General features: G+C 35.0%; 1 protein-coding gene across 1 annotated transcript in view; it reads left to right on the forward strand.

Annotated features, from left to right (window-relative positions):
• The first annotated feature begins 4,706 nt into the window (after positions 1–4,706).
• Positions 4,707–17,163, forward strand: part of LOC6040132 (polypeptide N-acetylgalactosaminyltransferase 5) — a 108,660-nt gene continuing 96,203 nt past the window's right edge. Inside the window, 1 exon segment of the mRNA XM_038258486.1 lies at positions 4,707–5,542. Within this exon segment, the coding sequence (XP_038114414.1) occupies positions 5,363–5,542 (180 nt within the window). The 5' untranslated portion in view covers positions 4,707–5,362.

The following is a 17,163-nucleotide window of genomic DNA, read 5'->3' on the forward strand; positions in this document are numbered from 1 at the left end:
TAGCACCCACTTGTCCGCTCTTGACAGCTTGAGATACAAACCATTAGCTACCATTATGAATACACTTAGTGGTGTAACCGACGAGCTTTTACGGGGCGATCGATCATCGTTATCGTGTGCGTTCATTGCAGGCGATTATCATGATTGTCTTCCGACCTGCAGCGCTCGCCGTGCAGTTCTCGCGCTGCATCAGGCGAAGCGAGCGCTTGAGGGTGGAAGAATATGATTGAGATCCATAAAGTAACAGACTAGCCGGAAAGAGCTCCATGAGCGTTAAGGTTACTGACGGAGATAGTGACATCAAATAGTGGTGGCTGGGATTTTCGCTTGCCTTGGACTATTAAAAGTCGTAATTACTTGGACTGCAACGATTAAAAATAACAGTCAGACAAAAAATGTCGCAAAATGTTTTAAACATGAGAACAGTTATCCTTACGTAGAATATTTCATGTTACAATGAAAATTATGTTCAAAGATTGTTGGTTCTTTTCGATCAACAATTATTTTGAACAAGATTTTTTTGAAACGGGTCAAGGAAGCATGTCAAATCATTATCAAATTATCTTAATTTCCAATGTCTCAAGTGTCTTTCAAATACAATTTTCAACTTAAAATTTAAAAAAAAGATAAAAAAAATTACATTATTCAACTGAAAAATTGGGTGACTAGTCCCGGAAATTCCCGAATCCTGGGATTTTTATATTTAGTCCCGGTTTACCCGAAATTGAAAAAAATACATATTTTGTTCTGGAAATTTAGATTTGGTTGTGAAAAAAGATGAATTGTTGAATACTTTGTAATCCATAACGGTTTAATATTATTAAAATTGTCAACACCATTAATTTGGCTTATTAGGGAAAATTGTTAAAATGTTAGTTTACAGATTCCGTTTCCCGGATATTGCAATACACACTTGTGAGATATACTAACATCTCATCAAAATGATGTTGTACACTTTTGACACGTCATTTTCCATATTTTTCACAAATTTATGTTTTTGAAAATATACTGATTAAGCCGGTTAAACTATTAATTTAAGATTATTTTAGTTTGTATGGGAATTCTGTGCACACTTGTAACACGTGCTTTTCTGATTTTTGTTTACATTATTTTAACATTTTTTACATCTTTCAATTGTTGTTGTTGTTAATTTATTTATTTCCGGCAGCTTTAACCTCTCGATCATTCGCTGCCCCAATCATTCAATTGGTGTGACCAAAAAAGTTGAAACTTTGAGAGTTTGTTTAGCGTTAGTAAACAAATTGATTGCTTCAAAAAGTTTGACTCCACCATTAAACTTAAAGAATCGATTTTCTCGAAAATATTAATTGGTCGTTGTCACAAGACAGCACAATACAGACGATATATTTATGATTTTAAAATGAATAAAAAGCATAATTTTTCCTCAATCACCGGCATCTGGGACAAATCAGGACAAATGTAATTCAGATTCTCAAGCCAGATATGTTGCATAATGTTTTGAATGATTTTGATTAAAACAGGAACTAAACAAATCAGTTAGTACACCGATTTCCAAATTTATAATTCAGACCGGTCTCCCGGTCCTGATATAAAATTTTACATTGACTGAATGCCATTTTTGTTGTCGTTTCTCGTTTAACTGACATTTTCAAAGACATTTTTAAAGCTTTTCTACACCCAAAGGAAAAATATATCTCAAAATCTGCAACAGTGGATTTGCTGCAGAAATTGTCACATTATATAACATTTTTTGCAGCAAGCCCGTAGATCATTTTTGCCCGCGTGTAAACATTTCTGCGATCTACAGTTCTCACCAACACATATAATGCTGGCCCGTCCCCGAGCAACACTCCGAAGAGAAGAATATGTTGGTGCTCTTTCACACTCATTTCATCAAGCGTCCATGGCGCGGTGGTAGCGTGTCGGATCAGTAACCTAGAAGTTGGTGGTTCAACCCTCGTTCTATCAAGGTTTTTTTGTGAAATACAACCTAAAAGCCGTCGGTAATGTCGATAATTGTCGGTAACGGGCAAAAATGTCATACCCCTATATCGCAAAAAACGCATGAGGACAGTTTTCATGCATATTTTGATATACTTTCATGCTTCATGCATATTTTGATATACTTTCATGCTGCCATGCATCACAATCATGCGACCGCCGTTTGGGGGTAATCATGTCATTTAAAAAAAATAGCAAAAGAATGATTTTTTTTGAATCACAACAGATTTAAAATTGTGGCTCATTTAAAATCCAAAGGACAACAAAATTTCCATTTTTAATTTTTTAGCGGTGCACATCAACCAGAGTTTTTTGCGCCAAGATTTGTGTTACAGACATGTTTGTATCTTCAAATCTACGGGAACTTTTTTTTTTTTTTTTGAATGGGCGTAATAGAAATGTTAGTCTTGGTTTAAAAATTTTGAAAATATTTTTTTTGTGAAGATCGGAAAATTTCACGAATATTTCATAATTCAACATTGTAAATCGAACCATTAGTTGCTGAGATATCGACATTAGAAAATGGTGTGTTGTTTGGGTGAGACTTAGAAAACATAAATTTTCTTGTTTTTTAACCTTTGCATGGCAATATCTCAGCAACTAAGGGTCGTATCAACAAAATTCAAGAAAACAAAATATAGATTATTTTCTCAGCTTTTCAAAAATATTTTTTTCAAAAGTGGGCACACAAGTGCACTAATTTAAAAAAATGAAAAACTGCGACTATTTTCAAAAAAGTCACCTAAATATGGATTTAATTTTCGATTTCGATTTTTTGACAATTTTTCGATTTTTTGAAAAAAATAGTATTGATTCTAAAATTCATAACTCGCTCAAAGATTTTTTGCACAACCTGGAAATTTCTGAAAAGTTGGCATTTGATGTCCTCTAAAACATATAAAAAAATAAAATAAAAACAAAAATACAGTATTTTTGTAAATCAAGTTTTAGTGACAAAAAGTTAATTAAAAAATCACCAAATTTTTTTTACCGTGTATCATTTTTTCAGTATAGTTCATATCCATACCTACAACTTTGCCGAAGACACCAAATCGATCAAAAAATTCCTTCAAAAGATACAGATTTTTGAATCTTCATGCATCATTTTTGTATGGCCAGCTGCCAAATTTGTATGGAAAATTATATGGACAAACTAATGATCCAAAGTGGCTTCTTTGGGCATACCGAAGGCACCAAAAAAGTTTCAGTCGGATTAAAAAATACAAAAATTAAAATGTAAAAAAAGACCGATTTCGTAGAGAATTGCTCACGTGGCCTTTTTAGGGGGAAGAGGGATGAACCATAGAAAGGGGGGAGGTTGAATATTTTAGATTTGAAGGCCACGTGATTTATGCACGAGCTTTAAAAGTCATTGAAGATTGAGCAAAAAAAAACGAGTGAAAAAGTATTTAAAAAAATTATGAGTCAACTTCTATCATTACAAAATGGCGTTTTATTGATTACTTTATCATTTTTTATGTTAGTCTCAATTGCAAACATTGAAAATAGAACCATTAGTTTTGAAGATATTGGTACTAGAAAATTCAAGACATGAAAAACTTAAATTGTTTTGTTTTATGTCTTTTATTCTTTGTATTTCAGCAACCAGAGGTCCCAATCTTCAATTCTTCAATGTCTCTTTTGCATTTTTATTGGAATTTTTTGTTCGCGAAAATTTTTTTAGGAATGGACAATCAAATTAAACTTCAAGTGTCTATTTCTTGAAAACGGTGAACTTAATCAAAAATCTGTAAAGTACTTCAAATTGGTCGTGTTTTTAACTAATGTCCTCCGTATTTTAAGTCAAACAATTTTTTCAGTATTTAATGTACTGAAAATAACAATTCGGCAAAAGAAAATTATTAAATATTAAAAAAAAATCCCTAGTGCTTTCAGAAACAAACAGAAACATGGTACATAAATGCAAATAAGAATATTAAAAATTATAGAAGACATAAAACATAGTATTAATTTTCAAAGAGCATGAATTTCTCGAAATGACCTAAAATACGGCTAAAATAAAAATAATAACAATAAGTTGGGCAGTAGTTTCCATGTAATTTTTATTTGAACTTATTCTTGACAATTTCATAAATTTATCATTTGAAAATTATTTTAATTGAATTATTATGTTCATGATTCTATTGGAAACTATACATTTTTAAGCTTTTTTCTCTCTTGATGTGATGATGTACAAATGCAGATTTTCACTGTATTATAGTTTAACATTCCTCCGCTTCATGGGAAACGGAACGATGCGTTATTTTTTTCATGCAATTCCACACAAAAAAATGTGCAAAACGTGTTTTTTCCTAGAAGCGTAAAAACACTTAACGCCCCCTAATTGGGTCGATCAACAATCATTCAAAACAACACAACGATTTCTGCAATGTTTACGTTCCACTCGCTACTGGGTACATTCCACGTTCGCTGTCGATAAAATGAAAACAACGCGAAACAAAAAAAAATATGTACGGTTGTACACTGTTGTTTAGCTTTACTAATTGTAACCCTTTCGCTTTTCTCTATTTATTTCCAGATTCCACCCCCGCGCAAGCAGCAAAAATAACCGCGAATTATTTACAAATTAATCGCGGATATGCGTTTATTATTTTTTCAACTTTGGTGCACCGGTTAATTACAGCGAAGAAGGCGGTAGTGTTTTAGGGGTTATTAATTTAGGTTGATTTTTTCTTTTCCTGTTTTAATTTTCCACCATTTAGGAAGTGAGTGTAAACACTGTCGTTTTGTTAGTTAATTTATGTTGCAGTAAACGTGTAAATCCTCACGTGTGATATGTTTATTAGCGTTTTGTGCGAAAGCTGTTAGTGCTACTTTAGTTTTTTTTTCGACCAGTTACTAGCGCTACATTAGAGGCACGACGACGAGCCTTAGCGAGTGAATAATTTATGGCCGCAAAATATTTAGTTGGCGTGTGGAGCCGCTAGTGGAACCAGCAGCTGCCTCGACGATCCTTGCCATTCCAGCTACACGTGGTCGTCGCCCTCGCACGTGGTGGCAGCCGCGGCAACAAGAGAGGAAAAGTAGTAGTGCGGGCTGTGATGTGTTAATGAAATTCAATTCCTATTTATCGCCAGTAGTGCCCGGAAGCGTTCCGGTGAACAGGTCTCGCAGGTTTGGTCTCGCGGGGGGCCAGACAGACACACCGCAGCTCTACAGTAGCAAGTGAGGTGGTGTAGCGTTTCAACCCGGGCTATTTCTTCGTGGCGGGTGGAAAAGAAGCCACGGAAGTGGAAAATCAACCGCGTGTGGAATCTCGGGCTGGCATTCCAGCTGCAGCCAGCAGCTGCTGAAAGTGTGTACGTGTGTGTTTCTGTTATAACTCCATTAGAAGAAACGGCGGGCCCCGGTGGTCGTAATGACCAACATCAACTACTCGAGAATGTTTCGGGGCAAGATTCGTACCAACACGTGCCGGATCGTGCTGCTGACGTCGCTGGTCTGGCTGCTGATCGATGTGATACTGATCATGAACTACGCCGACTGCCTCGGCGGCTCCAGCTGGCTGTGCAAGCGGCCCGGCGAGTACGACGTTGAGGTGAGTCATCCAGCCATGTTAAAATTTTCGGGAGACTTTGTACTTTTATGTAAACGTTCGTACCAATGGCATATGAGCACTTTTTGGACTCTTCACATTCTCAGAAACCGTGTGAAGTATTCCTTATCCCATTAAAAGTGAAGCATCAATATTTCTCTTCCCTCAAATCTCTTTGCTTACCACTGGTGTACGATGGAGATGGAAGTGAGGATTTGGTTCGGGTGGAATGTTTATAAACTCATTCATCAGTTACAATGCTTGAAATGGAAAATAATCACAACTTTGATTTTTTCCAGTTTTCCAATGTTTTAACATTTCATTTTTTGTCGTGTGATTTTAAAAGTATTTTTTTCGGAAAGTTCAGCAAATTACGCATACGAATTACCCTTGGACATGTGTGGCTCGTGCACTGCTTAATTGTTGAGATTTTTCTAAAATAAAGAAATTCACCAGATACTTACGGACACCATCAAATTATTTTTAAAACTCTCTCATTCTACACGGATAGAAGTCCTGTGAGTTAATCTGGTTGTCGAATTTAAAAACATGGCAATGTTTTCAAAATCGTCAACATTTTTTACAATATTGAACAAAAATGTTGTCGATTTTGAAAACGTTTACACTTTGGTTTACGTTTCGATTTTGGGAACATTTCAAAGGCTAACGAATTCGATAACATAGAGTAAACCGGATTTGCTTACAGGATTTCTATCCGTGTAGCAATGCACGAGCCACAAAAACGTTCAAAAGGATATTGTTATGCTAAATTTGCTGAAAAAATACATTCTAAATCTTCCAAAATGGTCAAAACCATCACTTTTTCAAAAAGTACATTAAAAAAATCAAATTATTCGCTCTACAGCATTGCCTTAGCGTTCTCGATTGCGAGATTCCTACTCGAAACTAAGTGTCCGAAGGCTTGATTGTTGAGGCAAACCTCTTTTTACACCTTAGCTTCCATCTACCCCGGGATTCAAACTGACGACCGTTGGATTGTGAGTCCAACTGCTTACCAGCGACTCCACCGAGACAGGGACCCAGGAAGACGACTCCTACACCTGGATTGAGCTATCGACCTAACCCTTTAGGTTAGACCGGGGCCAATATTTACTTCCCCGTCCGAAGGAAGGCGTGATCAGACAAATCTCGTCCCGAAAAATGCCACTGGGACCTTCTGGGATCGAACCCAGGCCGACTGGGTGAGAGGCAATCACGCTTACCCCTACACCACGGGTCCCATTAAATGACATGCCTCTCGATTTTTGACAGTTGAGTAACGGGAAATTGCACCGACTTTTTCGACTTTTTTATGAAAAATACGTTTTTTTCGGAATTTTGAATACGCCATTTTGGGTCGTACCGCCCCATCGTCACGAATTATTGAAAAATTGATCGCGGATTCGTGATCAGGGACAAAAATTACCAGGTTATCACGTGGCTTATAGATGGTCTCTTACTTGGCTTTCAAATAACATTGCAAGTTTGCATTTTTCTATTTTTAAAAGTTATATAACACTTTTCAATGAAACGTTATAAATGATTTCCTAAAAGAGAAATCAAAATTTATTAAAGATTTTTGATTATTATAATTTTGTATACTTTTTACAAACTTCTTATATATTTTTTCCCCCCTCGACTCTGGAATATCAAAGTCAAGGGAGAAAACAGGTGGAAAATTAAAAAAAAAATTGAGCCCAAAACTCAAAATTTCTAAGCAAAAAGAATCAAAAATGGCTTTATACATTATTACAGATAAAACGATAAAATAAGTTTTTTCGGTACTTTACATTGGAATTTTATAAAAAATTCCAAATATTTTTGAACGAGCCCAAACATGCTTAAAATGATCATCATTGCAAAAAAAAAATGCATTTCAGTTTATTTTCAGTTGATTAGACTTCTTTTTTCATTGACAATTTAAAGTTTTTTTGAAAAAATGTTTTGTTTGCCCCCTGAAAAAATCATATTTAATTGTTTGTTTATAAATGATTTTATATTTCTTTTAATCAGTGATGGAATAATCGCAAAAAAAAATCATTCTCGCTTGCGAACTTTCTTCATCCGCGAAAGAATGAGGCGCAAAAGAAACTCGCTCCCGAAATTCTCCATGAAAATTCCTTCGGATTTTTTTCTCTTGATGAACGTCTAAAGATTTTCTTTTGATGATGATTATTGCATCGCTGGTTTTAGTAAAACATATTTTTATTAAAGGCTTACTAAGTTATACATAAAATTTTTCTTTGTTGAATTTTTCATTAAAAATATTACTTTTAATTGCAAATTATATTCTGACTTTGGAGCTTTAAATTTCAGGATATTTTCGAATCCTGTTTCAACAGAACTTAAATTTTCATAAAATAAGTCCATATAATCCGTTTAAGTCTATCAATGTAACCTCGTTTTCTGATGTCACTGTCAGGCCTAAGTAAATATTTGTCAAAGTTTATAATTCTGGAGTTTTTTATTGAAAAGGTCCTATAAACCAAATTTAAAGTTTTTGCTTTTTGGGTGTTTTTATATCCCTGACTCAAGGCGGTTTCAAAAACACCCAAAAAGCAAAAAACTGGAAATTTGGTTTATTGGACCTATTAAAAAAACTCCAGAATTGTGTCCCCACTTTTGCTTGGCGTCCATGTCATCTCATAAAACTTCAAAACAGTGTCAAAAAGTATTAAGTGCTGAAAGTTTAAACTTTTCAGCAATCAAATGAGTGCAATAATGAACTTTTATTTTTTTGTTGGGCAACTGATTTTTAATAAATCAATAATTTGCTGTATAACAGGTACAGCCTTCTTAAATGCTGTGAAACGTTTTTTTTTTAATTGAACGATTACTATCTACGTCTTTCTTATTGGATTCCCTTAATGTCACTTTACGTTATACTTTTCACAAGGATTTGCTAAATGCTGCACCGATTGTTATCTCTTTTCCCCCAGAAATTGGGTAAACACAGAAAATGAATGACACACAAAAAACACAGGAAAGCTCCGTTTTCATAAAATATCATTTACTGAAAAGTTTCCCCGACTGCCTCTTCCGTCTCGACGACTGTAAAGAACCAAGGTGCAAGGACCTACCTCCTCTACTTCAACCCCGACGGTCGTCAGCAGTGATAACAGAGTCGTCGTCTTTCTCAAGAGACTGTTCCGAAATGAAAACAAGAAATTATGTGTACATTAATTTCGAATTAGACCGGCGTTCATGCCGTTGTACGAGCGAGAGGAAACTCTGAAAAACAAGCCCCTCGAGACTGTCACTCGTTTCGTTTTAAATTCCTTCGAGGGTGTTAATTTCTGTCACAGACTCTCTCGGTGACTCGGTGTGACAATGAGGAAGGACATTCTGTATGTTTTTCAGCTTAGCGTAAACAATGTCACAGCCCGAAGGAAGGATGTTGTTTTAATGTTGACTTTAAAAGAGTTATACCTTCTATCTAGTTGCATAGTTCCATGAAGTTGGATTGAAATCTGTTCGAAGAACTATGCATCAATTAGTAACTTTTATTACTTTCAACATGGATCAGTTTTCTTCAAGGACTAGCCATTATTACATTCTTCATAGTTGTATTGAATTAAATTCTTGAGGAAATTCTTCCCAACAGTCTCTACCTAGTTTGGTATCTGCTCGATATGCTTTCTCCGAAAAACCTCCTTCCGAGCCTTTTGAACACTCCCCGGTGGACGTTCGACGCTGTGCTGCTACTGTTTCCATACAGTACCGGCTGGAACAAACGCGTCGTGAGTCTTTCACGGAATATCTCAATGCCTGCAGCGTCATGGTACGTTCTAACCTGCAAGTCTGCACACACACCACATTGTTTAGCATCAAGTCCAAAGGTTACGTGTGCACGACCAAACGAAGACCGGATAGCTGAACGGTAGAGCCAGATGTTTTCCACGAGCATGGTTGCACTCTTGGACGCGGCCAGAGGGCATCACTTCTCACAGCAGCGCTGTCCGGCTTCATGCAAATAGTTTCGGGCTGGCAATGTGACCCAGATTATCGCAAAGAGTTTACACGACACTAGAAAAAAAAAAGACAAGGGTAGAGAATTCACGGAAATTGCCATCAGGTGAGAAGAGTTTCAACTTTGTGTCTTATCAGCAAATAGAGCCCCGGGTCGGCCAGACAGAAGGCCAAACCGTGCTCTATACTCGCTATGTGCTATGAGTCATATTTGCAATACCGGAGTACGACTCGCAGTGTGTTTACCTGTGAAGAATGCGCTGTTTTAACATTTTCGCTTTCGGTGTGACATTAAGGCAAAGCCAGAGGCGCGCAAAACTGTGACAGACAGTATAAACCAACCATCGTGCGGGCAAGTTCTCGGGTGTGGAACCGGTTGGAAAGTATAGTAGAGTTGGGTTGAAAATTAATTTCCCTTTCGTGACATTTTGTGAGCTATACACTCCTATTTTGACGTGACACAGATTTAACTTTTGGAAGGTATGTTTTGAAGAACTAAGCTTTCAAAATTTTTAAATCACAATAACAATTCAAGCGCTATCAATAAACTTTTTACTTAAGATTGATTAAGATTGTTTAGATAGTTAACATTTTCCCAAAATATGGTGGGATTTTATGAATTTTACCTTAAATGCCTATTAATGAAGTTTTGCCCAATCGTTTAAAATATAATTGGGAAAGCGTATTTTATTGTTGTTTATGGACACGTTTTACAAGTTTTGACATGGTATGGTAACATAGTATAGATTTCTGGAATAGTCAAGAAAATCTGGAACTGTCAGGGAAAGTCAGTGAATTTCATACCACGCCATGACATTTGGATATCCTGAAAAACTCGTTTTTGCAAATCTAATCTCAACTTAATTTGTTTAAGATGATGTCGGGAAATTCGACAAAAAGAAAAAAGGCTTGAATTTTCGAAAATAAAATGTTAAACATAATTCATAGGATTCCATTTCTTTTGTTTTTTTTTTTAAATCACAGCTTTTAAATTTTACATTGTAGCAAAATGTTGATCAAGAATATAATTTATGAATTCTCTTTTTTTTTTTTTTGCCTGTCATTTTTCAATTTGTTAATTATTGTTTTTATTGCTTTTATTTTCTTTTTTGTTGTTCTACGAAAAAACTTACATTATTTTATGTTTCTCTTGTTAAATTTGTTACTGATAGTATTTGGTTTATTCTACCACCTCCTCTAATTAGTTCTCGCGTTTTTAGTTTTTTTTTTCTTGTTTTAAAAGTCATTTTTTCAATGTTTTGCTCGTTTTTCACATTTTCTACTAATAATGCTTAGACGCATAACCAAAGTTGGCCCTAGAAAAAAAATCATTTTTGAAAACATTTTCAAAGTTACATAAAATAATTCAAACTTCCAACCCTAAAATTTTCTAAAATTTTAAGAGTTCTTCTTTCCAATTATTTTTTTAACGATTATAAATTGGTTGAAAAATAGATTCTTGGTGAATTTTTAGATTGAAGCCGGCCTAAAGGCAGGGTTGGATTATCGAGGGTTAATTTTGCATTTTATTTTTTTCTTGATAAATGTTGAATTTTAAATAAATAACGAAATCATTTAATATTTTTAATGTTTCAAATTCTTTGAGTATTAGGCAATACGAAGTCAGACCAATATTTGAAAGGCAGCTAAATATTTTTGATTTTATAGTTAAAATGCTTAAAAAATCTCTGCATGAGAAATTGCTTTTTGAGATGAATTGAAGTAACGAACTGCTTCAATCTAATAGCTTTTTCAGAATTTTAGAATTTTTAACCACTTTTTGAGGTTTGCGTTCATATTCAAAGTTACAAAAGTTAAATATTTCTAAAGTTCTTTTTAAACGGACCTATAAGCTATTGTCAAAAAAAAACTCTAGTTTTGAGACATTCAAAATTCTAAGAAAAACTGAAATTTAAAAATGGGATTTAAAAGGTACCACCCTGTGAAAACAAAAACATAGATAAAATAATAATTTTGTATTGAATTTTTAAAGACTTTTTTGTTGTTTTTTCCAGTAAACTTTCAGCGTAACAAAAAATGTAAAAGCCTAGTGTGGTTTTTACTCAAAAATCTGAAATTCGATTATCCGACGGTTTGTATGAAACTTCGGGTAACCAAATCATAAACAATTTTTTTTCGCATTTATTGATTTTCTGAAGTTAAACATCAAATTCGAGTTTTACGACTAAATTTTAGTCAAAATCATTTCCTCAACATTTTCAATTCAATTCAATTAGTGTATAATTAGAATTTAGCAGTTCTACTCCAGGATGTTACATTTGCAATTCACCGATTTGAAGAACCTTTCAACTTTCTCAATATTTAATCAACGCCATTTTTGGCGCCAATTCTAAATCACTTTAAAAGAGTTTAGAAGTCATATGTAGATCGACAAGCAAAATTTAAAATTATCGAGTCTGGACTGTATTTGAAGTTGGAAACATATTTTGTTCTATTTTTATTCGCCGCCTGAAATAATACAATTTTTTTACTTAGCCAATGCTATTTTTAAAAATTATAGAAACAAAAATATGTTTGCTCTTGAGACGTCAGGGAATGGATTTAACCCTCTACAACCCAACCCCGCCTCTAGACGGGCTTCGATCTAAAAAAAACGCCAAAATCAATTTTTCATCCAATTTTTGATCTTTAAAAAGCATTGGAAAATGAACTCTTAACATTTTAGAAAATTTTAGGGTTGGAAGTTTGACTTGTTTTATGTGACTTTGTCAATGTCTTTTTTAGGGGTCAACTTTGGCTGTGTTTTTAACTAACATTTCCTATATTTTCAGTAAAAAGGAGTGTGGAGTAATTTTTGTTATGTCCCAGACTATGCCTCTACGATTTTTTTTACAATTCAAATGATAACGGTGCCATCATTTAGCAGAAAATTGCAAGCAAAAAATGAAAAAGTGACTATAAAACGTGAAAAAAATAGATAGGCAAAATATAATGATAGAAGCTGGTAAAATAGGCCAAATACTACCAAAAAAAAACATAAACTCAACAAGAAAAATGCAAATTAAAATACCGTAAAACGGGGTGACTTTGATAGCCGGGGTGACTTTGATAGGTTTGCGATCTTTCCGCAAAATGAAGAGTACAATTAAAATACGCAAGGAATGGTTCAGAAACATACTGACCGTGGTAGAGAAGTGTTCAAAGTACCTCATGAAGAACTTTTCATAAATTTTTGAAAAGTTTATAAAGTTAATTAACTATAGTTAAGAAAATGTGGATGAAAGTCATTATTTTAAACTTCTCAAAGTGTCATGATTTTCTCAATGAACATGATTTTTGATCGGAAAACGGAATGCATTTTCGGATTCTTTGGACAATTTTCCACTAGGAGAAGGTTAAATAAGTTTGTAAATAATAAATAATATGTGTTTTTGAAACACAATTAAAAAAAATCTCCAAATTTATAGGCAAATTCAGTTGAACAAATTTCATGTCAAATGTGAAAACTTTTGATTCGTGCTTCGAATTCAGTTTAAAATTCAATATAAATCGATAATTTTATAAACAAAACTATTTTTAACAAATTTCAGGCAAAATTCTGAGTTTTTAACAATTTTACCTAAAATTTATATGTATTTTTTAATAAACTTAGTTAACTTAATATAAACATTGATTTTTTTTCTTACAAACTATATCAGCTACTTTAGTGATGGTACATTTAACGTACAAATAAAGTTTGAACGTCTTAAATATGATTTTAACAAGAAAAACTATGACTATCAAAGTCACCCCGGAATAAAAACCAAGAATTTTTGACGTAACTATTTTTCTAAACACTATTGAAAATTTTTTTTTTCCAAAATAGTGCATGGACTTTGTGTGGCCTACCCCAGTACATGTTTTAAAAATAATAATCTTGAGAAAAACCTTACCTGTTGGAAAATATTCTAAAAACAAATTGAAATCCTATCAAAGTCACCCCGGTTTACGGTACTTAAAAATAAAACAAGAAAAACATTAAACTAAAGAAGTAAAGTTTTTCGTATAACAAAATTAGGAAAAAAAATTTGAGAGAAAAATTCGGCAGTAGAGGGTTAAATAGACTCCATGCTGGGAAATCTTTTTACAAAAGAAGCATTTTAACTCACATTTTGGCTAGCGATATGGATTTTTATTGAACAAATAATATAATTATTTTTGTCCAAAGTAAAAAAAAAACTTTATGTCAAGATTTGACAAAGAAACCTGTACATAATTAGAAACTTGGAAACTTATAATTCATTATAACTAGAGCGTCGGATTTCCCGGGAACCAGAAAATTTTTAGCCAATTCCCCGGGAAATCCCGGGAAATTTTAAATGTATTGAAAATTGTTTCAGAACTTGGCTCGGATTAATATTTTGCAAAAAAAAAGTATAGGACAGCGACTCTAATGGTTAAAATAAGTGAGAAGACCATTTAACTGCTTTACTGCATGTAAAAAATCATACAGCTACAAGAAAAGGAATATTAAAAAAAAATACGGTAAATCAAGAACAATAAATCAAAAAATATTTCAGGTTTTATTTAAATGGAAAGTATTTTTTATCTCAATGTTTAGACAATGAGTAAAATGAATCCATACTCCAAAACAGGGGTGCCAGGTTGCCAGATAAATCTGGCATTGCCAGATTTTTTGAGGGCCAATTTGAAAAAAAAATAATGTTCTATTTCTTCCTCAAATTGATTTATTGATGCATTTTATTTATTTTGTAAATCTGTAATGTGTAAAATGTGAAAATACACTGTTTTTTTACACAAAATTGATAATTACTTTGAGAAAAGTGGCTTGCCAGATTTTTTCCAGATTTTTTGCCAGATTTTTTTCTGTTCAGACCTGGTAACCCTGCTCCAAAATCACAATTTTTCTAAACTTCCCTCTGTGACCAGTTTGAAAGAGTGTGGTTTGACTCATACATTTAAAATGAAAAAAAAAATGCAGAAATAATGTTTTTTTATGACAAATATCTTTTCTTAAACAAGTCATACTGGTTTCAGCCCTCGAACAAAATGGTACAGCTTTTTTATTATTTCCCTAAACTCAACTTCTGGTGTTTGTTTTACTCATCTTTTGAACACCTCCCAAACCATACAAAGTAGTTTTTAAATGATTTTTTTAAAGGATTTATTATACCAGATGATTTTTAGGTTTAAAATTTACTTCGTTTGAATGTTCCGCTTGAATTTCGCGAATTCCCGGGAAATTTACAGATTTCCCGGGAAACGGAAAATATTATTTTCCGGGAAATTCCGGGAATTCCCAGATTTTTTCCCAGGACGGAAAATTGGACGCTCTTATTATAATAATTTCTTTTTAAATCAGAGATTACTAATTTATACAAAGGTTTCGTTTTTTAACATTAAAAATTAGACCAATAGTACTTTTTCTTTTTCAGTGTCTTTCAGGAAGTGATTCAGTGAAACGGTCAGTTCTAATGCAAAGGTGGCGCGTGAAACTCATCATTGGTTGGCAGTAGAACTGCCAAAATATGTCAGAGACTTGCTCATTACTGAATGGCAACGGAGTTTGTTTTGGGTGTAATTATGCAACAATTTAGCTGTTCGCTTACACTTATCATTTGTTTTAAATTGCTTTTTGATATTACTAGTTGCAATTAAAGTTATCAAAGTATACGCTTTAAAACTCAAGTCAATACCCTGTTTTATTACCAAGTCAATTCCACCGCACGCTGATAACACGATGTGCTGTCAGTATTATGCCACCTATGGTGTGAAGACTGTGTGCGCACCTGCCTTACCCGAGGGGGTATCGCATGTCAATTGACCAGAATAAATGGCCAAACAATTGAACACCCAGGCCGCCCGCCGGCCCGCATGAATGAACGAACATTGCCGCACTATAATTGTCATTTAATGGTCCGTAATACCCTCCCAATGGGAAAAGGGAAGGGAGAGAAGGAGTGTCTCATTAGCCTGTCGGGGTTTTCGTCACTTCCGCCGTGTATGTGTGCGTCTCGTGTGTCTAATTTTGGTTCCGGCTGAGTGCACTTTTGCGGAATTAGATAACCTCCCGCTTGGTGGGTTCTATCTGGGTCGACGAAAATGTTCCGTAGATCAGTTGAACTAGATACATTCAGTTTAAACCATTTTTAAAATTATATTTAACATCGAAAATTTACTGAAAAAGGTCAAAATTTCAACAGTTGAAAATCGTCCAAATTCGTGTAGAAATGTAATGGTAGCAGTACTTGCATGGACTTAATATAACCATCACGGCTTTCAACGTTATCAATCTGGAAGATCAACACTGTCACACAGCTCCAGAAATAGCATTCATTCAAATTCACTCTCTACATACCTCCTCCTGCTCCGAGACGCTGAGCCACGATGTGACACTTGATGTCACATTAAAATTTAATTTCAAAATCTTCTTCGCTTTTCCAATCCCATTTTCCGTCGGATTCAATGGTCCCAATCCGTGTGCCCTGGTGAGAGAGCGCGCGCAAAAACCAGCACTTGCCATTCAGCTGTCATGTTTAATTTGTGCGTTGCCCTGGCGCAAATGTCAAAGTCGTGTGACGGTGGTTGTGGTGGCGCTATACGGATGGAGCCTGAGGTACATAGAATCAGAGGGAAAATTGAGACCATTTCACAAACATTTAACCAGCGAGAGAAAATCCATTACCTTGGCGAAAATTGCAACGATATAAAATTATCGAGGATAAAAAACGACTGCCCGTCAACGGGCCTGTAACCGCATCGGGATTGCTGTACGGTCATTGAGCGTGTAATGGCAGGTGGAAGCGCCAGGAACCCGTGGCCGCAGGCGTGAGCCGGTGTTGTAACACGGGTGACTTTGGGCAAACGAATTATTTAATTATTTGATGTAATTCATTTGACATTTTTTTGTAATTGATCGAAAAGTACATAAATATTTAAAAAAAACTTCATTTTCAACATTGTAGCCTTTCAATGTGGAGAGGGTAAAACTTGTTTACATCTGGTACAGACCTTGGGCTTTGGGAACTTCGTTTCTTAAAATGGGAACTTGTTTTGTTGATTCACAATTCCTTGCGATTCAAATATCATATCGTTCAAAGCCACTCCGTCTTACACCCGTTTCTCGGATGAAGTGATTCGGAAATGTGCGGTAAAGAAAGTACCTTCTCCACCTCAGCAACTGCCTCAAGCTCTCCTTAGACGTTTTTTTTTTTTCGCTCGTCCAGCCGTTCTGCGCACGTGTTCCGCCATCAGCTGCCGTGAAACTGGAAAATTACGTCTGCGAGTAAAACCTCCAAGCATCTAACCACCTTCTTCATGACTTCCGAAGAAGACTTCTCGGCGAATTCTCGGCAATTGCCACCTTGCCCCGCTCGTTGCGCGGTTGCTTCTCTGTACACAGTAATTTCCTAATGAAATTTCCCCCCACCGCGTCCTCCACCTCTCCAATCCAATTCATTCGCTGCGGGGTACCTTTTTGCATCAATTAGCGTTATGAGCACCGAGAAAAGGGTTAAAAAATCAACCTTTTCGCCAAGTTTTCCCCTTTGATGATTGCAAACGCCAGTTGGTTTCATCGCCCGCCACTACGCAGAAGGACCGCCGTCATTTCGAATCCCCAAAACCGTGATGCATCCCAAATTGCGTGATCGGTGGAAAATTGAAAGATCATTAATTATTAGTGACAGCCCACG

The sequence above is a fragment of the Culex quinquefasciatus genome, chromosome 2, assembly GCF_015732765.1.
Source record: "Culex quinquefasciatus strain JHB chromosome 2, VPISU_Cqui_1.0_pri_paternal, whole genome shotgun sequence".
Taxonomy (NCBI): domain Eukaryota; kingdom Metazoa; phylum Arthropoda; class Insecta; order Diptera; family Culicidae; genus Culex; species Culex quinquefasciatus.